The sequence below is a fragment of the Corvus moneduloides genome, chromosome 7, assembly GCF_009650955.1.
Source record: "Corvus moneduloides isolate bCorMon1 chromosome 7, bCorMon1.pri, whole genome shotgun sequence".
Classification (NCBI taxonomy): Eukaryota; Metazoa; Chordata; class Aves; order Passeriformes; family Corvidae; genus Corvus; species Corvus moneduloides.
Window position 1 is genome coordinate 4,876,882 of NC_045482.1, and position 26,867 is coordinate 4,903,748.

The window sequence follows — 26,867 nt, forward strand, 5'->3', positions numbered from 1 at the left end:
CATGTTAATGGGTACTTTGCATTGCTCTGGCCCATCTCACTGGACTCAGACTCTCAGGGATGCACCGCTCTCACACTCACCGCAGTCAGGTAAGGTCCCAATGTATTCAGTTCCCAACCAGCTGGATAAGGTTTTTATTAACCACATACTTTTTTAACATGTAATTTTTTATACTGCAAGGGAAAACTCAAGCCTGAGGCTTTGCTATGACTAAATTTGAAGAGCTGAGAAGATGAGTAAAAACAGTTCTCTCTCTAATTCCCCCTGCAAATGAGATAGCTTCCCTTTGCCTGCCTTCCTGGCTATTTTGCAAGCCTGGATGCAGGCTCAGGGTCAGGGGCAGCCTGACTGATGGCTCCCAAGGCTGTCATATGCACATGTGTGTGAACATTTCTTCCCCCCTTTGAGGCCCAAATTTTCTTCTAGGAGTACAGGGAACAAGGCTTTGGTCCTTGAAACTAACAACTGCCTGTGGAGGTGGGCAAATAAAAGGTACCTTTACTCCACTGGCCATATTATAACTCCTTGTTTGCTTGGCATGTGCCTTTGCTGGAGCCAGGACATCAGCAGCTGAGTTAAAGGATCAAGGTTTCATCTGCAGTCATAAAATTAAAAACTGCAAGAAAGCCTTTCCAGGCTTAGGACCCTGTGTTTTTGAGTTTGTATCCATGGTTGCTTTCACAGCCCATTCACGTTTTTGGTCTGGTTTCTGAGCAGTGGCTTGTGGTAGGTGTGTTTCTACTCACAGGTTTGATTTAGTGGCAGAAACTGGAATAATAAATGCATGATCGAGCAGTTGCTCAGTATGTTTATAACTGGAAAGAATTTATTCAGCTAATAAACGTCAGCTTGTTTTCTCTGTGCAACCTGGTCTAGTGGAAGATGTGCCTGTCCATAGCAGGGGGTTGTAACTAGATGATCTTTAAGGTCCTTTCCAGCTCAAACTGTTCTGTGATTCTGTGATTACATCAAGGTGCTTTTTTTCAGATCAAGTCAGAACTCCCTTTATTGTGCCACTGCTTTTCAAGGTATCTTAAACATCTGGCCTCTTCAATTTTTTTTTTTTAACCTTCTGAAAAGAAAACATCTCCAGCTGCTCAGCCGAATCTCCGTCATTTTTAAGCCTCTCAACATTATTACTCTCCTCTAAAACTGGTCACCCATCACTGTCTAGGTGACGTGCTTTTGGTGTGCACCTCCTGCTTAAGCATTTGCATCCAGCATAGTGTGTGCAAAAAACCCAGGTCTTTCCTAAAAAATATATGAATGTATTTCCGAGAGATTGGTCTGAAATCGTGTTCATGTTCACAGTAAGGTTTTTACTTCGGGGAGAATTTAAGCGCTCGCTTGCTTTCCGGCGAGGACGAGGCAAATTTCTCTCTCGTTCTTCCCAGAAAGCAGAGCTCCCCCTCCCCTGCCCGGGGCTCTCCTTTGTTCGGGGCCGGGCTGCGGGGCGGAGAGGCGGGACCCCGTGAGCGCCCGACGGGGGCAGCGCGGAGGGGCTGAGCCAGGGCGGGCGGAGCCGCCCCCGCGCCGCGCTGTGCCCGCTCGGCCCCTCGGTTACCGTCGGGGCGGGCGGCATGTGGCGGGGGTTGCCGGTGCTGGCCCTGGCCGGGCTGCTGGTGCTGGGGCGGGCGCCGGCGGGGCGGGGGGCGGCCTGCGAGCCGGTGCGCATCCCGCTGTGCAAGCCGCTGCCCTGGAACATGACCAAGATGCCGAACCACCTGCACCACAGCACGCAGGCTAACGCCGTGCTGGCCATGGAGCAGTTCGAAGGGCTGCTGGGCACCAACTGCAGCCCCGACCTTCTCTTCTTCCTCTGCGCCATGTACGCGCCCATCTGCACCATCGACTTCCAGCACGAGCCCATCAAGCCCTGCAAGTCCGTCTGCGAGCGCGCCCGCGCCGGCTGCGAGCCCGTCCTGGTCCGGTACAGCCACGCCTGGCCCGACAGCCTGGCCTGCGACGAGCTGCCGGTCTACGACCGCGGGGTCTGCATCTCCCCCGAGGCCATCGTCACCGCCGAGGGCGCGGGTGAGTGCGCGGGGACCGGCACCGGCACGGGGACAATGGGCAGCGGGCGGGGAGGGCAGCCCAGCCAGCCCGGGAGCCCTGCCTCCCCTCCGACTGTTCTCGGATTCTCTTTGCTTTGCCCTTCGCTCTTTTGCTCTTTTTTCTCTGCCTTTAGCAGCCGCATCGCTGCTGGAAAAGTTTTGCTGTTGGGCACAGAGTGTGTGTGACAAGTGACAGCCCCGCCACCGCTCTGGGGAGCGCTTACGAGTGTGGGAGCGACAGCCCTCGTTCCACATGAACGGGAAACGTTTCCATACCACTCTTCGGTGATCCATCGGCAGCGGCTGCTGGCAGAGAAGGAAGAGCCACCAAAGTGAGGGGCAGCCCTCAGGCTGCCGGCTCCCTCCTGCTCCTCTCTGCTCATCTCCAGCTGCTCTCTCCCAAAGCAGGTTGCTCCCCTCCCACACAAGGCCACCACTCCACAGACTTTGGGGAAAGATCTGTGCCCAGAGGAGCCCCAGGCAGGAGCTGGGGGCTGGGGTCTCCCCAGACACCTCCTATGCCAGTGGTGGTACATGCACACCTGAAGGGGAGAAAACATGCTCATCTCAGTGGTTAGCACTGAAGGTACAGGTTACAGCACAGGTTCCTCAGCAGGTCCCTGGGCTCTAGATTTATGGCCAGGTGAGGAGCGTAGCAAAGTGCAGCCTACCACTGTGTTTTGTTCCCAACGTCTCTGAACTGAGCCAAATGCTGCCTCCTTCACCTGAGTCAACTCCAGCGCAGCCCTGATGATGTCTGACCGCTGTGGCCTCAGAGGAGCTGTTGGAACCCCTCAATTTTCTCACTGCATCCTGTTTCACCAGCTGAGCTCACTGTGATCCCACAGGATGGCTGGTGCTGGGTGTCCAGCTGCCACCCAGCAGTACTGTCGGAGGCAGGAGCATCTCTGCACAGTCAGGCAAGGACTGCTGACTGCTCAGGCCACCACCATGCTACAAACCTGCTGTGGTTTAGGGATCCTGCTCTTGTCACAGCTGCCTTTGGGCTGGAGGAGTTGGCAGGACACTGCTCCAATGTGGTGAGCTGAGCACCACAGAAATACTGAATTCAAGGAGCTATTGAACGGGAAATTAAACCAAGCCAGTGGGTGGTTATCACGAGTGAGCTCTGACCTTTTACAAAGTGACTATGGTTCCTGTATGTTTTCAGGAAAGCATTTGCTGCTGATGGAACCAGGCAACCATTTTCTTTGATGCAAAGTTAAAGTGATGGTGGGTCTGCCAGACCTCTCCATCAGAGGAGTGGGAGAGCAGTACTGGGGTGGGAGAGCTGACCAGAGGGGTCAGAGCAGAGCAGCACCCATGCACCCCACAAGCTTGCTGTGCTGCTACCTGGCTCCTTCAGTGCCCACTGCTGCAGTGCTGGGTTATGGGAGCTCACTGACAGGCAGCAGATCTCACCTCTCTGTCCTCCCCCAGCAGTAGCCTGGGAATGAAAGGGGGATTTTTCATGCTGTGCTCAGCACAGTATTTGACTGTGCTTCTGTCCCACTATCAAATGCTTTATGTATCCCACTGCCAGTAATGCCAAACACCGTAATTCCTGTTTTCTTCTCCTAACAAAATATCATGCTTCGGTTTCCTGACCGTGCCCCCCCCAGCGCAGCCTTCCCAGGTAAGCTGCTCTCTCCATCTCCATTTATTTACAGGCCAGACAAACTCTACTCCTTCTCTGACTCCATTCCCTTACCCTCTGCACCTCTTGAAACCTCCATACCCTGATATCTCCAGTCATTACTGCTATTTCTAACTTCTAACTGCTTCCCTCTTGCCTTTTCATACTTTTTTCCCCAGCCCATGAATGCAATCATCTATTTTTGCCATCAGCTGCTGCTCTCTGAGGGCTGCAGTCCTGCTGGGGTAGTTTTGGGGAGATGTGGTTTTGAGCACCAAGCACCTTTCCCTGCAGCATTGAGGTGCTTTCAAAACTACCTTAAAAATGGCTTCAACATGAGCAAGGTTTGGCAGGTCTGCAGCGATTTGAAAGCAATCACATTCAAATCTGGAAGGAGGAAGCTTGGCTGAAATAGCCCCCAAGTTACCTATTTCTGAGGACCTCAGCAGTACAATAACCTCTTTGAGGGATTCCAGGGCCAGATCCATGAAAACTCTCTTTCAGTGAATGAGAACCTGATGACATTCTCATTTCTGGGCTGAATATTTTGAACTGATGCATTATGCACCAGACTGAAAGAATCCTTCTTGAGGGAATAAAACTGTTCTTTTAGAAAGCAGAGGGAAGGATTCCTGTTCTAGGAAGAGGTAAGGTGAACACTTTCAAATCCAATTCTCCAAATAAAAGATTGCAGCCAAGTAGGAGACACGAATAACCAACTGCCTGATGAGAAGCATGCAGAATACCTGCTTGTATTTGCTTTCATTTATCTCCTAAGCATTCTAGCCCCTTCTGCTGTCTGTAAACTACATCTAATAGAGCAGTCAGAAATATAAATCCATTGTTTTATGGCTTTCTGCTGTAGAAGGGGCTTTTTCTATTCTTCGGTAGTGAAATCTTGTTTTTGCTTTCATTCTTTTGCTACCTGTAACAGGGTTCTACTGTTTCCTCTCCTCTTGAGGTTTCTGCATTATTGCTGGTGAACATTAGTACATTTATCTAGTCCCTTCCATAAGGGAGCAGCCTTGCAGATGATGTAGTCAGTGTTTGTCCTTGTCAGAGCAGGGACTGTGTTCACAAGCCCAATTTCCATCAGTTGTATTCCCTGCATCCCAGTAGCCTGTGACTGTTGGTATAGAGGAACTGTGGTTGGTAAAATCTGTGATAAATCCCAGTAAGAAGTTCACTTTCAGCTGTTGAGGCATAGTCCACCACAGACATCTTCTAGGACATCTTTCCATTTGAGCCCAGGTGGTGAGAAAGATCTAGACACTTCCTGTCACAGGACCAAGGGGCTAGTGACATGGTGAAGGGGTGAAGCAGCTGCTGCTGTGTCTGTGATGGAGAAAGCTGACAACAGTGCTGTGTTTTGGGCTCAGTTAGAGGAACAGCTGTGCTCACACCCCGGGCTCGTGCTGATCTCCAAAACCTGAGTGGGAGTGCTGATTTGGAGGTCTTAAGTTCCTCAAGTTACAGAGACCAGCTTGAAACAAGTGTCATGTGGGAAGTGTATGTTTCTCAATTTTTCATTCTCTTTGGGAAACATCTGGGTTCCTTTAAAGCCAGAAAGCAGAGGGATGCTACAGGCATGGTGTAGGTGTTCTGGAGGTGAGTGTGATGCTGAATATTTTGGTTTTTTGAAAGATCCAACAAATCATCATCCAGGATGGAGGATGAAAGAGCATCCTGACAATACATTAACACCTCAGATATCAAAAAAGTGCATGCTAATGTCTGAAGTGTCCTATGGCATTTATCCCACATCCCTGTCCTGTGCTTTTGGAGATGAAAGTGGTTCTGCTTGCAGACATTAGTACAAGCTGTCTTACATCTCTGGGAGGTCCTGTTCATTTGCTCCATATATTTGTCTTCATGTGCATATGCTTATTCTTCCTCCATTCTATAAGATTATCTGCTTCCCTCATGGCACGGCACTGCCAAACCTTCTTAGGTCTGTGAAGCAGCAGGAACTGCTGAGAGACAAAACTGTCTCTAATCTAGAATTTCAGAGGCAGGACCTATCTTTAGTTTTACAGGTAATAAGTGACCAGTGTTGATGTTGGGATGCTGACTGAAAAAGCATCTTCAACATGTGTCCTTGGCTGCTACTGCCTAGCACAGTGTTTATGTCTCGAGTGAAATGTTTATTCCTGTTTTGAAGAGGGAACTAACAACAAAACCAGAGCAGTGTGATGGGTACTGTGCGTATGGGAAGACAGATCTATCAGGCAGGTTGTCTTATCTTCTTTAGATAAGAAAGTATCTTGAAGTCATATTGGCCTGTTAATAAGATGTTGGAGAAAAGGGAAGCAACATCACAAGGTATCAACCATGTGTAGATAAGACCCAAACTATGATAAAATATCTGAGGAGAACTTTGAATTTTTTTTTTAAAAAACACCATCTCTTAAACATTAAAGAAAATTATAGACTATTCACATGATGGACACCTATTTTCTTAAATAAATATGAACCCATGATTTCTCCATGTTGCCCAAGTCCTCTGTGTCTGTCTGCAAGAGTTCATAGTAACCCAGTATGTTAATTTGGCATTACAGGCTTAAAAGACAAGTGAACAAGCCATTTCCCATGCTTGTTTCTTATATATTATTAACTTAATTTCCAAAACAGTGGTTTCCAAGCTCCAGATCAAATTTGTTGTGACTCAGTTTTTGCCTAGCTCTACTTAGAGCAGTCGATGTTCATGACAGTGCTGGGGGAGTGTTACAGACTGTGCTGAGGATGAGCAGTCATACCCCGGTTATCATTTATAAAGTTGAGATTTCTTTAGGTCTTTGCTTGAAACTTGGGAGTAGCCTCATTTCTCAGTTACATAATAAATCTATTACAAGCTTCAAGCTTGAAAGAGGACAGGAGCAGTAAATAAGAGAATTTAAATCTTAGTAATGAAGATACCACCAATGGTGTTTGGCGCTCGCTACAGTTTGGCTGAGTCCCCTGGATTTTACAGTCTAAGCATTTAGTCAATACTTGGACCGTTAAATGTCATCAAAACCTGGTGGGATCTGTTATGAGGAATCATTTTTTATGTGGAGCAGCCATGTTGCTGGCTGCTCTACAATTTGGAATTTGAGTTCTTTGTATTAAATGTTAACTAGAATCAATTTTCCTATCACTTGGCTTTTCTGTGCATGTTTTTGCTACCAACTTAGCAAAGATCCTCGCTGTACTAAGAGCTGAAGTAAATGACAATGAATTCATGCATTGTGGAAGGGTTTCTTAATTAATGGGACTCACAGATGTCTCAATCTGAAGGTACCCAAGCAGCAGCCTCTGGCTGTGGTTTAGTTCTTTGGAACAGGGTGCCTGGAGTGGCTTTGGTAATAGCTGGGCCACATTCTTTAATCATAATGACAATCAGGATCGTGTTATTTTTGGCCTTCCTCTGCCTTTTAAAATTTTTATTTATTTAAACAGTGATATAGGAAATATGTTTGCTCAAAACTAGGTATTACCAAGTTGTTTCTCTTTTCCAAACCTCTCATCCAAATCTGTGGTATGGGCATTGTTATTTTGTACATTTACTGTGTACATGGCTTTTATTTAGCTCTCCTTGCTAGTGTTTTGTGGTTTTTTATATAGAATACTTCTGAAAAGCAATTAATTGAGATGGCTTACTGGAAAAAACTGTTTGGATTTTGTCCCCTGCTCTCCTAAACAAAATTTAATAGGAAACTCTTGGATTGGGCTTCTGGATATAATATTCCCCTCTTTGGCAATCCTGCTAATCATCACTGACAGGTATTTCTTTCAGAAAGATTGCTTTGCATAGATAGAACCTGGCAGAGGGTTTGCCTGTGAAGAGAAGTGGAACAATAGGAAGTCAGTTGTTTGGGGTTTTAATAGCTTTTTTTCCCCCCTCTCTGTCTGCGTTACAGCTGATGGTCTCAGCAGTGCGTGTCTCCTGGTGGAGTCAGGCTGCTAGGGACAGGGGCTGGGAATTCATGGGTGCTCACACCCACTTAAGATCTGACAAGTAGCTGGTTGCAGGCCTGGCCTGGACCCTCTTCCAATCTCCTCTCTGGTAGGTGAGAAGAGACCAGACTGTATGAGCTTAACTGGGGAAAGGGTCAGAGAAATGAGAAGGCTTTCCTGAGAGATGTCATACAGTGGCAGAGGTCTCCAGTCCCCTCCATGAGCCCATGCTCCTGTCCTACTGTAGAAACCAGTCACCCCTAAATAGGCATGAATGCATTGGAAAAGATAAGCATCAAGGCAAGGTCAATACTTGCCTGGCCCAAGTCCTTGCAAGTTAGGAAATGATCTATGAAGTGATGTATCAGTACCTGTTCACCCTTCCTTTGCTCACTGATGAGCACAATGCTCTGACCACAACTGCTGCCTTTGTGCAGGCACAGAAACCAAGTCACTTCCATTAATGGGTGCTTTGCACACAGTGTCCAAATTACTCCGGCTGCACACCCAGCTACTTCATTGTGTAGTACTGGTTTGGGGTAGGACAGGTGACCCGGCAGTGCAGAATTAGGAGCTGGGTTGAGGCTGTGGTGTGTTGTAATTTGGTTAAAAACAAGTTGTGTACCTAAGAGAGTATGGAAACATCTGGCATAAAGCAGGTTAGTTCCATGCTTGTTTGCAGGACCAGGTTTATGCTGGCCATATCAAGTGCTCACCGGTCCTCCTTGTGTTGGTGTGAGCTCAAAGGACAGTTCCTCAGCCAATACCCATGAGCGTCATACTCCACATTGTCCAGGAAAGTCTGTGAACCCTTTACTGTGCTCTGGTTTATTCTGAGTTGTAATTTCAATGTGGATTGGACTTGGTTTGCTTGAGCACCATGAAGTCATGCCTGCTTGGGATCTGTCTTTGGTTTAGGTAGGGACAGTGCACTTCAGGGCTTCTTTTTCCTTCCATGGATGGAAGATGGTAAGCATTTAATCTGATACTTCTCTTGTCTTCTCTGTGATGAAGATTTTTTTCTGCTCCCATTAACAATTTTGGTGGAATGGGGAGTGTGCTTTGAAGGTATGAACAAACTATCCCTGCAATACCTGTTTTGGTAGGAATTTTAGCTTGCTGGCCCACAGGAAAAACTAGAGGAGTTGGCTTGGGCATATGCAGATAGCCTTCAAGGAAACCTGAGAATGTGGCCAAGGCAGCTGTGTGAGAGGGGCAGTGAAGCTGGAGAGCTTTCTCTGCAGGGGTTTCGGACACCCAGAATGGTGAACATCTGAGGCCAGTCCTAGGTACACAGAGAGGCCTATATAGCCGCCTCTCTGTGCTTGGTGGCTGGAGGGTTTTGCAGACCTTTTGTCTGTAGTTGGAGTGGATGGGAGGATTATCAGACCATAGACCTGAGTGCTCTCTATGCTTTTATCACATCAGACATCAGAAGGAATTGTAGATTTAAAGCTACAGCTTGGCTAAATGAACAAGACAATAGATAACTGGCCCAGGAGAGGAAGAATGAGAAGTGTGGTTATCTTTTTCTTACCATTTGCAAGAGTGAAGTCATTTTAGTTCCTCTTTTATCATGTCCTGGAATACTGGAACGCGTTTGATACAATATAAAATGCATTCTTAATGCATTGAGAATAACTCAGGAGAATAACCAAAATCAAACATGTAAGTAAGAATCAGCTTGTATAGTTTGACTTGTTACAAGGCAGCATGGTGAAGATTCGGAGGTTCTATGGAAGTACCTGATAAGCAAACACCAGATTGGCTCCATAAAAATGTTTGGTTTCTTCTATAAACTGAGATCCTGTAGTAGTTTGGAACTTTCTTTGCAAGAAAATGGATGTGATATTGCCTTGGTTTTGAAAGACAGGTGTCTGCTAAGGAAGGCAGAAGCCTCCCTTGAAATGGCAGATGTAACCCCTTTCCCTCCGAGTTATTATAATTTTGAAATCAAGGGCCTTTAGGCAAAGGTGTGGGAAATAGGAATAACAGTTCTTTAAAACCAGTCGAACAAAACAACAACAACTATGGCAGTAACAGCAAACAATCACAAACCCGGTCCCAGCCTTCTCGGCTGTCAGGCCCTTTCCCCTCGGGTGCAGTTCCGCTCGCAGCCGGCAGGGGCGCTGGCGGCTCCCGGTGAGCAGGGCAGGTGCGATGGTTCCCCCGCGGCTGCAGGGGGCGCTCCGGAGCGAGCTCGGGGAGCACGCGGCACTGGTGGTCTGGGATCCCGGGAAGGGATGGAACAAAGGCTTCACAAACCCCAGACGGCTGGCCCTGGTGTCCGGCCGGACTCTTGGGAACAGCAGACTGGAGCGGCAGGCTGGAACGGCGGGCTGGAGCGGCAGGCTAGAACGGCAGGCTGGAGCGGCAGGGACGAGCACAAATCCTGGAGGACAGACGAGATGTATCCAAAAGGGGAACCCCCCGGAGATCTGGGCAGGCAGGGCGAGCACGGCTACAGCGCAGCGAAAGCTCGAAGCAGCAGCGGGGCAGGGCGGCCACAGCCCAGCCTCCAGCAGGGCAGGGAAAAACAGCTTTGGGATCCCAGCGTTGTTTCCAGCAGAAAGAAAAATGGCCGAAAAAAAGAACCAGCAGCTCCTTTCTCTCCAGCTTCTCTCTCCGGACACCGAGAGCAAACTGAACCCACACCCAGGTGAAACAAAGGAGTAGCCAGGCCCACCCCACCCCCAATGGGCAGCTCTTTTGTCTTCCTTAAGTACAGCCATTTGTCCCCTAGCAACATGCGTATGGGAAAAAGTTCCTTTAACAGAAAAAAAACCTAGGACTAAACTAAAACCCCAACAGATATTTTATTAACTACAGGACACTGAATATAAAAGAGCATCTGTTCAATCTTTCAATGCTATTTTCTATACCCTTTGCTCTTTATGTTGGTTAGAATAATTAGTCCTGAAGTCTCACATTTTTTTTAAAGTTAATTATTATGTGAGGGAATTAGTTGTTTTTCAGTTTTAGTCTTGCCCTGACTGATTTAGCTCCATCCTCATTTATGCAAATGAAGTTTCATGTTGCTATGAGTAATATAAGCATTCATTAAGGTGGAGATTTTACATTTTTTTTTAAACAAGCAAAATTAGAAGGTTAACTGAGTAATATTATTTTTCTCGTAAACAGGTATTTTAGAGAATGTATTTACAGAATTTGTGATTAAATAATGATCCCATCCCTTAAAATGTAATCCACACATCTAAAGCTGTCACGAATACTGAGTACGATGAGTGTTCCGGGCTGTCTTACAGCTCATGCTGCAAGAGAGGAGCTTTTGTTACATTTGTCCTACAGTGTAAAGGCAGCGGTGTTGCCTCCATGATTATGTAAGGATCTACAAAAGATGATTGTAGGATATTAGATTCCAGAATTGGAAAAGCAGCATAAATGACTAAGCATGCAAAATTACAAAAGGGCTTTTTCTTTGAAAGCTCATTTGTTTTTCTGTTTGATGTGCCATTCTAATAAAGTGTCCTGCCTCTCTCCCAATTCAGTGTGTTTTTAAACTGAGGGGAAGGTCTGAAACATTTATTTTGGCATTTCCTACAACAGTATAATTATGGTTGGTTGATTTGATTTCCTCAGCAACCAAAAAAAAAACCCCAAAAGTAATTTCTCCTTCATTATCTAATTAAATGCAAACATTACATGTGTTTTTTGTAGGTGATCAAAATTCATTACATAAATGTCAATCCTTGTCTGAAACCTGCCAGTCTGTAGCAATGGAAATTGGATATTTAGTATGCTTCAGCTTTTAACATGATATGCTGGATTCAGGTGAAATTTGGGTAAGAAATTGTGTCAACTTTACTGGATTGACCTCTAGAACATTACAAACTGTTTATTAATGAAGTTATTAAGTTTCCATATACTAAATATTAGACAAAGAGAAAACATTGTAATGTATGTGTAGTGAAATAATCCAGTATTAAAAATACTAACATTTCTTTACGTATTTTACAAATCCATGCCAGATTTCCCTATGGATTCTAATAACGGCAACTGTAGAGGTGCTGGCATTGGTAAGTACATTCTTATAAAACTGTATAATAAGCTGAAGACTTTCAAATCCTTTAAATATTTGATTAAGTAAGAGGGGTACTGAGTGATAAATACTGAAATACTTTGTCTTGACTGAGAATACTGTAGATTGTGCTTTTGCATTCCATGGGCAGGTGGGATTTGGGGCTGGTCAGCCTCAAAATGTCCATCAAAGAAAGAGGGCTGTGCTGATTTTATTGAAAGTTTTTTCTTGGACAGAGAGAGTAATCATTGAATTGATTTTTCCCTGGGCAAAACCAGTGAAGATAATGGTTCATTCTGACCTTAAAGTTTGCAAATTAAATTCAGTACTCTTCGTAGATAATGGCAATACTCGCGTTAGCCTGAGGAGATTGAGGGTGGGACCTTCTGAAGCTAGTTTTATTCCAGCAGGTCCCCTGTTGTTTTTTATTTCTGTTTTGGTTTTGCTGGAACTGAATAAAACTGAATAAAACCCCTTGAACATTACCACTACTTGCCAATGCAAAGAAGCAAAGCCCAGGTTGGTAACTAATAATTATAGGAATGCGAATTTTTTGCTCAAGCAAGTCAATGACTGTAGATTTCCTTGAATTTTATTATGATTCCATCCGAAGTTTACCTCTTACGTCTTTATCAAGAAATTGACACTTGGAAGCCTAAAATTGGCCACCACGTCTTTCCTTCTGCCGAGGTGTTGATGAGCTACAGTGTGCATTCATGTTCACTTCAATAATGTAAACACCTAAGCATGGTTGTTGAACCTAACCTTAGATACCTATATATATAATTTCAGCATTAAGCTTTGTGACCAAATTGCAAAAAGGTATTAATAATGCCCAGTTTATAATACAGTTTTAAAATTTAATCAGCAGGTCCCAATGTGAAAGCAGCTGTATAGGTGTGAAATGTTCTTTAAATCACAGTGCATACCCTCTAGAAACCCAGGTATAGTTAGAAAAACTCACAAAAGCAAGCTTTGCTTTAAATCGTCTTGAGCATGGGACCATGTCTGGAAGACTTGCTAAAGATATTTGTTACATTAGTATCTTTATAGTTTTAAGCCATTTTCAATTGTGTGGCATTGAGAAAGTAGGGATTTCATGCTCGACACTGACTGTACAAAGAGCATACAAGCTTCACTTTGACTATGAAAGCAAAGCTGCATGCTCTCAATGTCACCTTATATCAAAACTATGAAGCGTATCTTTACTGCTGCCTGTCCATAGGCATGTAGAAAGCATGTAATTCCAGTGAGTGACCCGGCAGTGGAAGAGGAAAGTTTCAGTCATATTGTTACTGTTGTGATGCTTTTCGATGACTGAAAGCAAAACCAGACCTAAAAAAATCTCCACTGGAAAATAGGGTAAGGATGCGCAGAAAAATTGCTGGTGCAATATCTGCTGATATCACTGCCTTTTACTGCACATACATGACTTCCAGTTCAATGTGCTACATCTGTTTGAACTGACAAACGCAGTTGGACCCTGTTTCAAAAGGCCATGCTTCAAAATTGCTTTATTTATATGTTCAGTAAAGTTAATTTGTAGTTTTGCCATTGTAAATAGAGATATTTTGTTTGTTTTGCAAGTAGCAAACTGATGTATTTTTTTAAAAATCCCATTCTCCGCTCTGTGGTTTCTGCAGCTTATTGCTTGTGCTGCTGTGCATGGTCGCAGGCAACAGTACTCTTGTGTTATCCCTATTTGAGACACCATTTTTCCCTGGCAGTATCTGCTGGCAAAACCTTCTCTCTGAGTCTGCATGGGGTTTTTTTGGGAGACCTTTTTTACCTCTATTGGCAGTGAACTACATTGTTTTCTGCTTCATCACATGCTCCTCCAGTGTCTTAGAAAATTTTTCTAGAGTGTTTTTTTTATCCTTGGTTTGTCAGGGAAGTGTTTGCCAGGTGTGAATGCTTGTACGGGACAGGATTACAACAAAGTTTTTGATTGTGCATGCACATATATTTAAGATGACACAGACGTTCCTTGGTAGCAATCCATGGGGAAAACCATTTTCCCATGTAGTCCATGTCTTACGGCATTTACAGAGTGAAGTTTTCAAAGATAGAGATTTTGAGCAGTTATTAGTCCTCTATTGACTTGAATGTTTAATGGCTAGCTGTGATCTCAGTCAAAGCCAGTGGGAGCCTCTGCTGCCTGTCTCTGTGCTTGGGACATACCATTGTTGTGGTCCCAGAGCTCTTCTGGTAATTCTGTCAGCTTCTGAGGAGGCTGTCAGGTAGGATGGGATTTTCCCTCAGCATCAGGCAATGCAGTACATTTTTATAGCCACCTTTTGTGGGTGTTCCTGCTCCCTGGGGAAAGGTCAGCATTTGCCTTCCTTTGAAAATCACTGTAGCAGGAACTGGGAGAGAGGAATTGGTTCTGGCTCTAACTTTATAACTGACCTTGGCAAATGACTTTCGTGTTAGTTTCTGTATCTCTAAATAGTAATTAGGAATAATGCAGCATTTCGTAAAGCTCTTTTAAATGTAAATTTAAAAAGCATGAGGGTGACCTGCCCATGTTCTTCAATAAGAACATGGGCAGGTCTGTGGTTTAAAAATAGAACTAGACTAATAAAATATATTCTGAAATTAATAAAGTAAGCCAATACTGTCTTAAAACTGAAGGAAATGTGAGACTGTGTTTTTGTCTTGCAATTTAGTCTATTTTATTTTACCTGCAACAGTGCAAAGTACTGTAGAGCAGGAGAATGTTACAGTGTACGACTTGCTGGACTTGATGCTGAGGTGCCAGTGTGAGCATGGCTCATAGGAGCACATCTTTTATGCTCTGCTTCAAGACAGCTTATAAAAGCAGCTATAATTTGCTCTACAGTATCCATGAGCTCACAGAGGCAGAAGAGAAGCCAAAAATCACTTCCCTTCTCTGCTTTTTTTATTTTAACACAAACTCATAGGAAAGTTGAAGTCTGTAGTACTCTCTCTCTCTATATATAGATTCCTGAGGATGTGTTTGAAGTTCAAGGAAACAATATGCTTTTCTTTTGAAATGTTTTCCTCTTTCTGGGTATTTTTTTTTTGTATTTTCAGCTACAAAAATTCTTCCTGTGGAAAATAAATCATGATTTGAGAAGTTGGTAACCATATGATTCCATCTTTTAAAATTTTTTTTAATATGCAGGAATCTTACATAGCAAATAAGAGATCTTTTTCACTCTTCATGTTGGATTTAACTAAATCACTAGCTTATATGCATTGATATTTACAATGATGGTGTATAGAAATAAGTTGGCATTAAAATAGATGGCCATGCATATGTAATACTGGGATCTGCTGTTTGAAATTACTCCACCAAACCACGCTTAGACACTAGTGTAAAATAAGTAAATATTTGCGTTAGAACAACCAGCCCTGAAATACCAGTGGTGTTAGTGAACATGTGGGTCGGGAGCTTCAGCGTTAGCACTCCCTGGGCACTAATGAAAATGTTTTTACCTCTGTTAGAATTCCCAGCTGTCTAGCATCTGCACCTTTGGAAATGCTGCTCTGACAGTGCTCATTTGTGTTGTTTTTTGAAGGCTATCCTTATGGCCACAAGGACTAAGAATTTCTCTATTTTCATTAAACTTGGGCTTCTGGGTCATAATAAAATTGTGTAAAATTTACACAATTCCTAATGGTGAATTGGATGGGCCTCTCAGCAACCTGATCTAGTTGAAGATGTCTCTGCTTATTTGCAGGGGGTTTGGACTACACGACCTTTAAAGGTCCCTTCCAATGCCAACTATTCTATGAATTGCCTGCTAGCCAGAATATCCAAGTTTGCTAAACTAACCTGAGATACCTAGTATTCAAAAAAATGTTCAGTCATGCACTGCCATAGTATTTTCTGTGTCTCTATTATTGTCTGTATGATAAAAGGAACAGAAAGGAGGGCATTCCTTAAGTCTAGTACAGAAGAGAGAACAGCATTGCAAGGATGGAATTACAGCACCTGCGAGCACAGGAGTGACCAAGATTGAACCTTGAATTGGCTTAAAATGATGATTTTGTCACTTGAGACTCAAAGTCTGTGTGTCTTTGTTGTTGTGTTGTGGTTTGGGTTTGGCTTTTTTTAAATTTCAGTATGCCAGTTTTTCTCCTAGGAACATTTAAGGTCTCATGGACAGTTCCACTTCTCCCAGCAGAATAGGCCAGGAATGCCCTGTGGTTTTTAGTATTTTACTGTAATAAACAAGTCAATTCAGTGAAATTTTTGTTAGGTGTGACCGCAGGGGTTTGGGAAGATCGTTAATGAGTACGTATTCTTTTCTTTCTAAACAAAGCTTTCTGTTTCTGTAGACCGCTGCAAGTGCAAGCCTGTAAAAGCTACCCAGAAGACCTATCTACGCAACAACTATAACTATGGTAAGAACAGCTGCATGGCCAGCTCCCAACTTCTTTTAAGGCTGCAGGAAGGGGAAAGTTTTCATTAAAAAAACCTAAAAAAGTTCACAGTTACTGATGGTAGCCCAGTGTTACTTATTACAGGAGGAAGGTGTAGTCAGAAACATTTTCAAATTAGAAGGATGGAGGGGATTAGCTTAATATGTTAGTACAAGAGTCTTTGTTGAGTTATTTCCGTTTTAGTGCAGGCATTTGGTGTTCATGTACTTCTCTAGTGTGAACAGTGATGCAACAAAAATGACATTGTGGGCTGCTGTGCCTGAACTGCCTCTGTGATTTCCAATATACTCAGCTTTTGCAGAAGGGGATGTTTTTAGTAGCTTTCATGCCCACTATCTCACCATGAGATCTAACAGGTTCTTTTCCTTCTGGTGTGTCAAAGCCAGCAATGGACATCTTGCCAGCTGTGTTATGCTGTCAGTAACACCTGTAAAAGTGCATGTGTCCTGGTCTTCAGGCATATCACAGGTCCAGGCTAATATTTTTCTTCATACTGTTTGTTTCAAGCAAATTAGGCTGATAAAGCCACTGAATATATATCATGGGAACTGAACAATTGGGCCCTTCCTTTTTCCCATTAATCAGGTGAAGAGCCTTAGGTTCGGTGAACTTAAAGGATTTATTTAAATGGTAGCGATTGTATAATATTTATTAGGATTACACATTTATAAAACCAGACTCAGACAATCTTTTTTTAAATTAGTTGCTGTTAAAAGCTAAAAAATTATAACTGTATTCAAACACTTTTTAGGCCACTAGTCAGTTTTATGTTGTTTTGGTGGACTTGTTTATAAAAAAATTAGAGTGACTGTTCTCTAGGCAGAAACTGCACATGGCAGAATCATTGAGCATGCTCCTGCCCGTTTTCTCAAGCTTTTGAAATTAAAGAGGTTTCAAAATGCATTTGAAATATCTCCAAACTAAAGCAATGTTTTATTTTGAGATCTTAAAAGGTTTTGAGAAAGGGGATCACTTAGGGTAAATTGTGCATACTAGATGCACAAGTTAGTGTTTGTTGGCAACTGCATTTAATGTGCCTGCATGCTGGTTAATGGTTGTTAAGGGCAACGTATGTGAAGTGAGGAGATGTATAAGTCCATGGTTTTCTTTCTTCTATATTACCTTTTTCATATAGGAGACATTTGGAATTTGGGGTATCTCCTGTTTGTAGTGGAAAGGGACTCTTGTTTGCAGGCTGTGATTGATGTGGCATTCTCTAGAGCATGACCTCTGGGTTGGCTTTGCATTTGCATGTGGTATCAGTTCACTGGTCACCATGAGAGAATGAAAAGCTTTCCCTTTGAAAGGCAACCCTTCCTCCTTAAGGCAAAAAGAAGGGGTGAGAGAGGAAACATTTAGAGAGGTCATTGGGTCAAGATCAGGAGCATTTGAAGTTCATAAAGAGCAGAGCAGATTAGTGCTGGGTCACTGGAGAGAGTAAAAAACATAAGGGCCTGTCATCCAGCAGAAGTAGTGATATGAGAAGTTTTAATGCACATTTGATTTTTGTGAAAGGTTCAGAGTGATAAATAAAGTTTGGTCATCTGTAATGCAGGTAGTCAAAGAGGGAACAGTCACAGCTCAAGGGAGAAGGAGAGCATACAAGAAATAGATTTAATATATTTAATGTGGAAAGAGTGAAGAAGAAAGGAAGGAAGTCAAAGCCTGATTTAAACAGGACGTAAATCCAACTGGTACATATAACCCCTGCTCCTGACCGTATCATTAAGAGACACACAGAGATACCTGGACCTCCTTGGTGGAGGGTAAAGTAATGAAGGGAAGAGATGGGGGCAGAGACATTGCAGGAGTTCAGCTAAGCTTCTGATAAAGGACCATGCAAAAGACTAATCCCAGACGTCACCAAGAACACCTTGGGGGTGACCTGGATTATCTGCTGCTTCTAACAATGCTCTTTGTGACTTTTCCCCAGTCATTCGGGCTAAAGTGAAGGAGGTGAAGACTAAATGTCATGATGTCACTGCAGTAGTGGAAGTAAAGGAGATCCTGAAATCTTCCCTAGTGAACATTCCAAAGGATACTGTAAGCCTTCACACGAATTCTGCCTGCCTGTGCCCACCACTCAGTGCCAATGAAGAGTACATCATTATGGGCTATGAGGACGAGGAGCGCTCTAGGTAACTCTTTCTGTGCTATCCTTGCAGCACGTTTGTTGTTATTGCTCCCCTGTCATAAAGCTGAACGTCAGAGCCAAAAGGAAGGAAAACTTGGCGTGGGTGTCTGTGCATCTCCTTCATGGTATTCAGGGAGGGCAAGGCTCTCTACAGGCACAGAGACCTTAGTCTTGTGTGTGTTGAGTTGTATAGCCTCTTGATGGAGTAACTGGTTGTCTCTGTTTTGTAGGTTACTCTTGGTGGAAGGCTCCATAGCCGAGAAGTGGAAGGAACGTCTTGGTAAAAAAATAAAGGTAAGAAAATACCTCACCAGAAGTCATATGTTGTGGGTGCCATAAAACATCTAAATAAGGGAAGAAAATGCATATGCTGCCTCCAGTTAATTAATATCATGTATCGAAAACTAACTTGGTGTGTTATTTGCTGTATTACTTAGAACTGCATGCTGAGTAAACTAAAGGGATACATTGAATTATTCCAAAGTATCCCAGTGTAGCGGCAGTCAAAACCTCTGTCTCAAAAAAGCAGAGAGTAGGAGTCCTTTAACTCTGTAGGCAAGCTGTGCATTCCACAACACATGCCTGCTTAGTTGGGGTTGTGATATGAATTAAAAAAAAAACAAACAGACTTGGGGGCTTTACAAATGTTTTTCTGACTAAGTCAGGATTATACTTTTAAGATTTAATATTCTTTAAATAGAGTTCTGCTCTCACCAAATTTTGTGGATTAGCAACTACTTTAAAGTCATCTTCCTGACTTGGCTGAGGGAGGAACCTGATAGGGAAGTCATGTCACAGCAAATTGGAAGCAGTGAGCTCAAATGCAAGCCATGTATTATAGAATCATGGAATGGTTTGCCCACCTTGTCCCACCCCCTGCCATGGGCAGGGACACCTTCCACTAGACCAGATTGCTCCAAGCCCCGTCCAGCCTGCCCTTGAACACTTCCATGGATGGGGCAGCCACAGCTTCTCTGGGCAACCTGTGCCAGGGCCTCAACACTCTCACAGTCAAGAGTTTCTTCAGTATATCTAATCTAAGCCTGGTCTCTGTCACTTTAAAGTCATTACATGCCCTTGTAAAAAGTTCTTCTCCATTTATCTTGTAGCCCCTTTAGGTACTGGAAGGTGCTCTAAGATCTCCCTGAACCCTTCTCCAGGCTGAGCAACCCCAACTCTCTATATGAAAATATATTCTGGTTTTTTCTTATTTAAATGTTTTCTAATGCCTTCCAATTTCTGTAAGGATTGCCTTTTTATGTTTCAATGCGCTGCAAAGTATCAGTGGTTTTGACATTGTTAGGAGTGTCACTTTACACAGAATATTCTTATTTTGACACAATTTCTCAGCTATTGATTTGCCATAATGGTGTTGTGCATGTGCAAACCAGTCTGCTCTTCCACTCAGCACTTTCTTCATCAGTGTAAGGGTCACTGGCAGGAAAATACTGTTGTGTTTATAAATGCAAGATTTTCTGTGCACATTTCTTACATCAGTGGAGATTACAGGAGTGAAAAGATACGGGGATCTTATTTCAAGTTGTTGTTTGATTTGGCAGAACCCTAGGAAATCCAGTGCCACAGAGGAAATATCACATTGCTGCCATGGGCTGACTTCTGCTCGGTTTCAGTTCTTGGGTGGTAACATCATTTGTTGGAATTTTTTTGGGGAACATACTTACTTTCTCACTTGTTTCCTTGTCATCTGTGACTTGCTGCCTTTGCCCTCGCACCCAGCCTGGGGGTGTTGAGGACCCTGCCACATCCCCACCCACTTGTCATCATTGTCTTCCTTTCCAAGAGCATCAACAGTTGTACCAATTATATTTATTATGTCTTTTCTTTTTTTTTTAATTGTGGTTGCTATTGCCTGCAAAAATAAAAATAAATAAATAATAATAATTTTAAAAAATTAACAAAAATCACTTGACTGTTCTTTCATCCTGCTTCCCCCGAAGACTGCATGAGTAGCTTCATTTAAATTTTCTTATTTTGAAGGTGAGTCCCCCTTGTGCTGAAGCCATTGTGCCTTGTATCAGACCCTTCATTCAACAGAGGCTACAAGAAAGCCAGGAAACAGTTTCCCTATTTAAAGTGACTTTTCCCAATAAGCTCTCATTCCACCCTTGAGCCCAATGCAGGGTAACGTGGTGGAAATAGTAATGGCTTTTCTGCTTTTGCTGCTGTTTGTGAACACATGGCTCTGTAATCTCTCTTGTAATTTCTTTGCCTTTCAATCTGCAGCGCTGGGATCAGAAACTCCGCCACCTTGGAAAGGGGAAGGGAGAGTCCGGACACAGCGACTCGCCTCTGAAGCCTGGCAAACCCAGCAGTGCCCGGCAGGCACGCAGTTAGATGTGGGATGCTGCACGGTGACATGCAGGGGACTGTCTACCAAGACTTCATTGTTGGAGCAGCAAAGGAGAAATTGCACTATTGCACGTTATATTCTAATGTTTACTACAAAATAATGTTTTAGCTTTTATTAGTTTTTATTCTCCCTCTTGTTGTTTTCCACCTTTTCCTTTTTGGATATGGGCAAGCTCTGGAAATGTATATTTTTTTTTCTGTTACTAAGAACTGTAGAAAACTGCCCTTACAAGATGAGGAAAGACAATTTACCTTTTTATTTCCTGAATCTTCTTAGGGAGAAAATTCTGATGCAAGCAGGAATGAAATCTGGAAAAGACCATTGCTTAAAGTCATGACTCACATTGGCTTCCCCTGTTCATTCTTTCTTGGTCACTATTTGCTGAAACTTGCTCTGTTTTGGGTAGGTTGTTATCTGGGTTTAAGTGTATTGGTTTTTATTCTGAAATATAATTCTGAAATACATAAAAAAAACTGTTAAGAGAACTGTTTGAATCAGTACAGCTTTATTAAATTTTCTTACAGATAAACCAGTTGTATAAGGCAAAGTCTAACTTAAAATATTTCCTGCAACAAACACGATGTGCATGTACACAGGGGACCTGGGTTTTCCAGTGCTCTGGGCCTTGAAGTAAAGATTGTCTAGTTCTGTAACCAGAACTTATAACATGCTTCTTCTCTTATAATGGCAGTTTTTTTTTCCCCTTTTCTCAGCTGAGTTGTAGGAGTAGACAGACTCCCAGGCCTGCTTCTCAGCGCAGGTCTGCCTTTTGATTTTGTGATGTTATTCTTAAATCTGTGCCTACATAAACAAGTGTTCAATGCTCAGTAACATATGTCCAATAAAGAATTGTAGCCGCCAACAATTCCTTACCTGACTTCTGAACCAACATGATATTTCTAATACTACTCTTGAAAATTTAAAAAAAAAAAAACTTAATATTTGTGCTTTAATAGAAATCTTTGCAGATAGTACCAACATATTCAAAATTATCTTTGTTTTTCTACTCTCCCATGCTTAAAAGAAATTAAAATGAGGTACATCAAAGAACAATCTTCTTTGGCATAGTCTGCAGAGGGGAACCGGCTCTGCTTATAAAGAACAAATGACTGTTGTGTTCTAGTGGTCAGTAGTCTTTAGTACACTAGGGCTGTCTTTCAGTAAGAAAACAGTGTTGTTAGCTTGTGGTTTGAAAATATGATCATGATAAGTAGGACAGAAATATTTGGGAATATTATAATAATACTGTTTTAAGATTTCAGTTAATAACCAGCAGTCTTGGGACAGATTTTCCATTGGGCTGGATACCAAGAAAGTTGAAAAAGAACAACTTCCTGCAACACTCAAATTTTTATTTGTAATTGAAAATAAAGGGATAATATAGCAGAAAGATTGGTTCTGAAAGCTGGGAGAAGGATATTAATCCCCCAGGTATTAAATCCTCAGTATTTTCTCAGAATCACACAGATCACAGAATCATTCCGTTTGGAAAAGACCTCCAGGATCATCAAGTCCAAGCTGTGATTGATTTCCACCATGTCAGCTAGACCAGAGCACTAAGTGCCATGTCCAGTCTTTTCTTGAAGACCTCCAGGGAGGGTGACTTTAACAAGTATTTCTACTGAGTTGGTAAATAACTGAACAATTTGTTAAGTTGTGAATAGCTTGTTAAATAATGTTAAAAACCTCATTATTTACCCCAAAGCACCCACTGAAATCACGTAGATGAGCGCTGGAATCGCAGGGTCTGCAGTCACCGTTCATCATGTCGTGTTCTGCTATGAAAAGAATTGTGAAATCATAAAACCCTGTTAAAGATGTAGAAAATCCCCAGACAGTTGGAAGTTTATCCTTCTTAGCCACCACTTCTGAAGATGGGCTCTCCCATACCATTTCTCTGTGATTGACAGCCACCTTTATTTAATCCACTTGCAACCCAATACTGACATTAGTCGCATTAAAAATTGCCAGAGCAGAGCACAGTGCTGCACTTTAAAACCTCAATAAGAGAAAAATGAGCAGTGTTTGTAACAGTCACACACGTCATGATGTTACAGGGAAAATATTTCCCTAATTGTAAGCCACCAGATTGCTTTTTTTCTAGAGGAATTAATCATTTTTCATTAACACGTGAAAAATGAGGGTGGCATGATGGGCTGCTTGAAAGAGGCAGGAGGCATTTTTCACAATCCCTTAATTAACTGAGGAGTCTTTTACATACTCTGACACTGCTTTTACCCCATCACAGTGATTTCAGTGACTGAACCTCTGCAGCATCACCCAGACTCACTTGTACTGGTACAAATGACATCCAGGGACAGATGGCACAATATCAATTATTTCAATAACTTTGAGCAGCATCGTTCCCACATCTGTTTTGTGGCCTGGAGCATGCTGAAATGCTCTGTTGCTCAAAAGCTGCAGTTACTGCTTTATCACATCTGTGAGAGCTTTGTGACGAGCTGGACTATTTTCTTGCTTCTTCCCCAGGAAATCCTTTTCTGCTCTTTTTGTGCATATTTTTGATGTGATCCTACCTTCAAAAATGCACTATATAGCACATTCTCCTGTAGGAGCACACAGCCTTCAGCACAGTGTTTTCAAAGACATCCACTTGGGATGTGACTTTGCCTCAATTTCTAATGCTTTTTGTTCCTCCAGTTTTATTAATTTATGTAAACACAAAGTCAAGTATCTTCTAAAAGTTTTGGTTTGTCCAAAGTCGTGTTGCTCAGCTGTAAAGGAAATGGAGTGTCAACCACAATGCTTGTCTGATAGAAGAGCCCCCAGAAACCATCATATGGGTACAGCAAGGGAAAAGCACAGTGCAAGTGAGGAAAAACATCCAAAGCAGACAGACTTGAAACTGAACTTTACAGTTTCTGATGCGGCTGCACCTGACGGCTGCATGCCAGGCTGAGCTGTGGGTCCAGCACTGGCTCTGCTCCCTGTGCCCTCAAGGTGGCCATTTTACGCCAGTGTGGCCGAGCTGGTCCAGGCTCTCCTCCATCCTAATTCCCAGTCTCTCCTGCATCCTGCATGTGGGCTCTCCTCTGTCCTAACCCTCAAGCTTTCCTCTATCTTGCTCCCAGCCCTCCCGCCCATGCAGAGAGTGGGAAGAGCTCTTCTCCATGACCCCCAGGCACAGCACAATGTGACAGAGCTGTGAATGCAGCCCCTCAGCCCACACCAAGTATACCTCAGGTCCCACCACCATCCCACCCACCTGCTGTATGCAAGGTACTGCAGGAGCTGGTGTGGAGCTGCAAATGGACTTTCAAAGAGGATGCTGAATTAGAAGAATAAGAAATACTTAACAACAAAGCTGTTCCCATTTGAGAACATCACTGTGATGCATTTTGGACGTTGTAGCTTGGTGCTTCCATTCTCATCCACACCATTGCCTGGAGCCTGTGTTTTCCAGACATGCTACCAGCACAGACAACTCTGCCTGTGATGGTCACAATAGGTACAGCAAGGTGAGCATCATCACTGAATCAGCAAATCCTATGAAGCATATTGTCAATCCTATTTAACTGCTGGGCTTTGGATTTTTTTTTTTTGTTTGTTTGTTTAAGAACTCAGTGACTATCAGTTAATGTTAGAAGGAAAACCTGCTGCACAAAAAGCCAAGAAAACCAAACTTTTGAGTAATATGTTTACTATTGCCCTCTTGTCCTTACTCTCAAAGCCTTTGGAAGAAAGCAAGGTTTGTTATTTTAAATCTTGCCTAATTAGATCTCTTTTTGAGATTCCTTGTGTCAGGAAAATTAATCCACAATGTCAGAGGTTTATGTCCAAAAAGGAGACAGAGGAGAGCGGTAACTTTATTCAAACAAAGGGAGAGGTCATGGGGCATTTCCCATGGAGTCTCTCAAGTTGCTGGAAGATGCAGCCTCCTTTTTATCCCAATTTCCTGGCCACATTTCCATCTCTCCCCATTGGATGAGGTACTTGAGAGGTACAGACTTCCCAAATAACCTAATACAGACCCTATTTTTCTTTGTATCTCTGTTCTTTTTCTCTAAGTCCAGGAATTTAGCACGGCCTTGGGTGAGTCTGTGTCAATTAGTGGAATTCCTCTGGAATTTATGGTTCCTCCCATTGCTACTTTCACCTAGCGGTATCTGGCTTTATCTACTAGCAGGCCCACAGTTTGTTTGTAAAGAGACATCCCTTTCATTCCTTTCACCTGAACATCCCATGCAATCTAGAATTAGAGACTATGGTGTGAAAATGTGGTGCTTTTTTAATCTTCCCTAAGTTGGGTAGAGCTTTGCCTTGTGTTCCCAAGTCCTGCACTCAAACTGGGTCAGTGTATGCTAACAGGTAGTGTTATATTCAATTAATTTGTTTGTAAAAGTCCTGCTTTCTATCCAGCGTCTATTTCATTCCTCCCTTAAAGTAAGATCCTTCTACTTCGTCTTTCAGTCCCCATAGCTAGAGCCAAAGAAAAAATAATGCTGTGTGAGGATGAAGAAAAGGAAAGGGGTACAGTCTGGGAGCAAACCTGCCTCTGTCACTGCAGAGAGAACAGCACCTGACCTCAGGTGTCACTAGGGACAAGAAGCAGCTGTTTTTGTCATATCCTGTGCTGGTCAGTGCAGTGTTGGTAAGTGATTCTGCAGTTTGTGCAGGGCTCTGCCCTCCCTGGAGCCTAGGTCTGTCACTTGTTTCAGGAAAAAAATACCTTGAATTGCTTTAGAGCACTGGCTGCACTGAGGCTTCTAGTGTGGGCTCTGATGGTGTGTCCCTTTTAAATGACTTTCCATATGCTGGAAGGAAGGCTGATTTCACTCTGTTTTCCAAGATCTTATTGAACAGTATAGAGAAAGTACATAGCTTTTAATCTTGCCTTTTGACCTGCAGTGAAACTACTTGAGGGTCATGGTCAGTCTATTACTTTTGTAAAAAATTTTGTAACTATGAAAAAAATGCTCTGTAGTCATTAAGAGTTTCATTCCAGAACTGGTTTGTTTGGATGCCGTACTAAAATCCCATAAAAAGAGGGCAAACAGAACAGCATGTGATAGCTAGCTTGTTAATGGCGTACAATGTGGTTATTTTCCTGGGTGATGCACATGATGCACATACCTACCCATGCACATGTGACCAAGTGTCATGGGATGTATGGAAGGATTAAAACCATGCCTTTCCCACATCAGGGTTAGACTAGTCCAGAGAGAAAATACACAGCTTAAAATCTCTGCGAATAATTAGCCTGACAAGTTGCTACCCTGATGCAGCTCAGCAGATGAGGAGGCAGGAGGAATAAACACCAAAGTTGCTTATTCACAAGCATTGTCTCTAATTTCTGGCAGGGGTTGACGCATGGCTTTAATAAATCTGTTCTGAACATATTAGCAATGGCATGAAAATAACAGAGCTTGATTTCAGCCTGGGAATTATTATTTTGGAGTATATTTCCTTCCATTGAAGCCAATAATTATCAGGGTCTGTAGTGTGAGAACAACTTGCACATTTTGAGAAGAGCACAGTTGAAGAGCACAGAGAGAAGAGCCAGTCAGAAGAGCACAGTTCAGTTGATCAGGGTTGCAGGACTAAACTGGAATCAGGGTTTTCATTTTTATAATATTCTAGTGTGTAGAGTCTGAGAGAAGTATCAGTTCAGCAAAGTATCGAAAATGGGATGAAATATATCTACTCTGAGTGACACCCTAGATTTGCTTCCCCATTCCCTGGCACAGCAGCATACTGTGTAACTTTTTTTAAAAATGTCCTGTCTGTTGGACAATCCAACAACTCCCTGTCCTGCAGGAGAAATCTTAGTAAGTCATTCTGTCATGCATGGAGGGGTATTTGCACTGCTTCTATAACACGGTACAGGATATTTGATTATTACTCACTTTAGACAGTGCTGTTGGAGCATGGGTAGATAAAGGTTCAGGTGATGCTTGCTGTCTTGTTGCACGTGAGCTGTGCATTTGCCCTTTCCTTAGAGTAAACAGCACAGCCTTATGCATAAGATGCATTCCTGAATGGTCACTGTGCCACATCATTAGGAAGGTGACACCAAAACATAGCATGGCCAGAAAACTGTTCGTAAGTTCAGTGTCACTGACAGCGCCACTAGCATGGAGGTCAGCTGCAAAAGTGCTTGGGCTTGACCCTCTTTGTCAAAATGTTCTTGTTCTCTGTGTTTTGTGGGAAGAGAAGGAAAAAGCATACCTTTTTTCCCAGTAGCATTGTTGGGTGAGATGTATTTGGCTGCCCCTCTGACCTGCCACCCTGGAGATTGCAGTCCCCTACCCTGAGCACCTGGT

General features: G+C 43.0%; 1 protein-coding gene across 1 annotated transcript; it reads left to right on the plus strand.

Moving 5' to 3' along the window:
- Positions 1-1,565: 1,565 nt before the first annotated feature.
- Positions 1,566-21,460, plus strand: FRZB (frizzled related protein). The gene is made up of 6 exons (XM_032114770.1): positions 1,566-2,034; positions 11,616-11,663; positions 15,974-16,039; positions 18,012-18,216; positions 18,443-18,506; positions 20,457-21,460. Exons 1-6 carry the CDS (start codon positions 1,581-1,583, stop codon positions 20,565-20,567), a joined length of 948 nt encoding a protein of 315 aa, XP_031970661.1. The 5' UTR covers positions 1,566-1,580; the 3' UTR covers positions 20,568-21,460.
- The last annotated feature ends 5,407 nt before the right edge of the window (positions 21,461-26,867 follow it).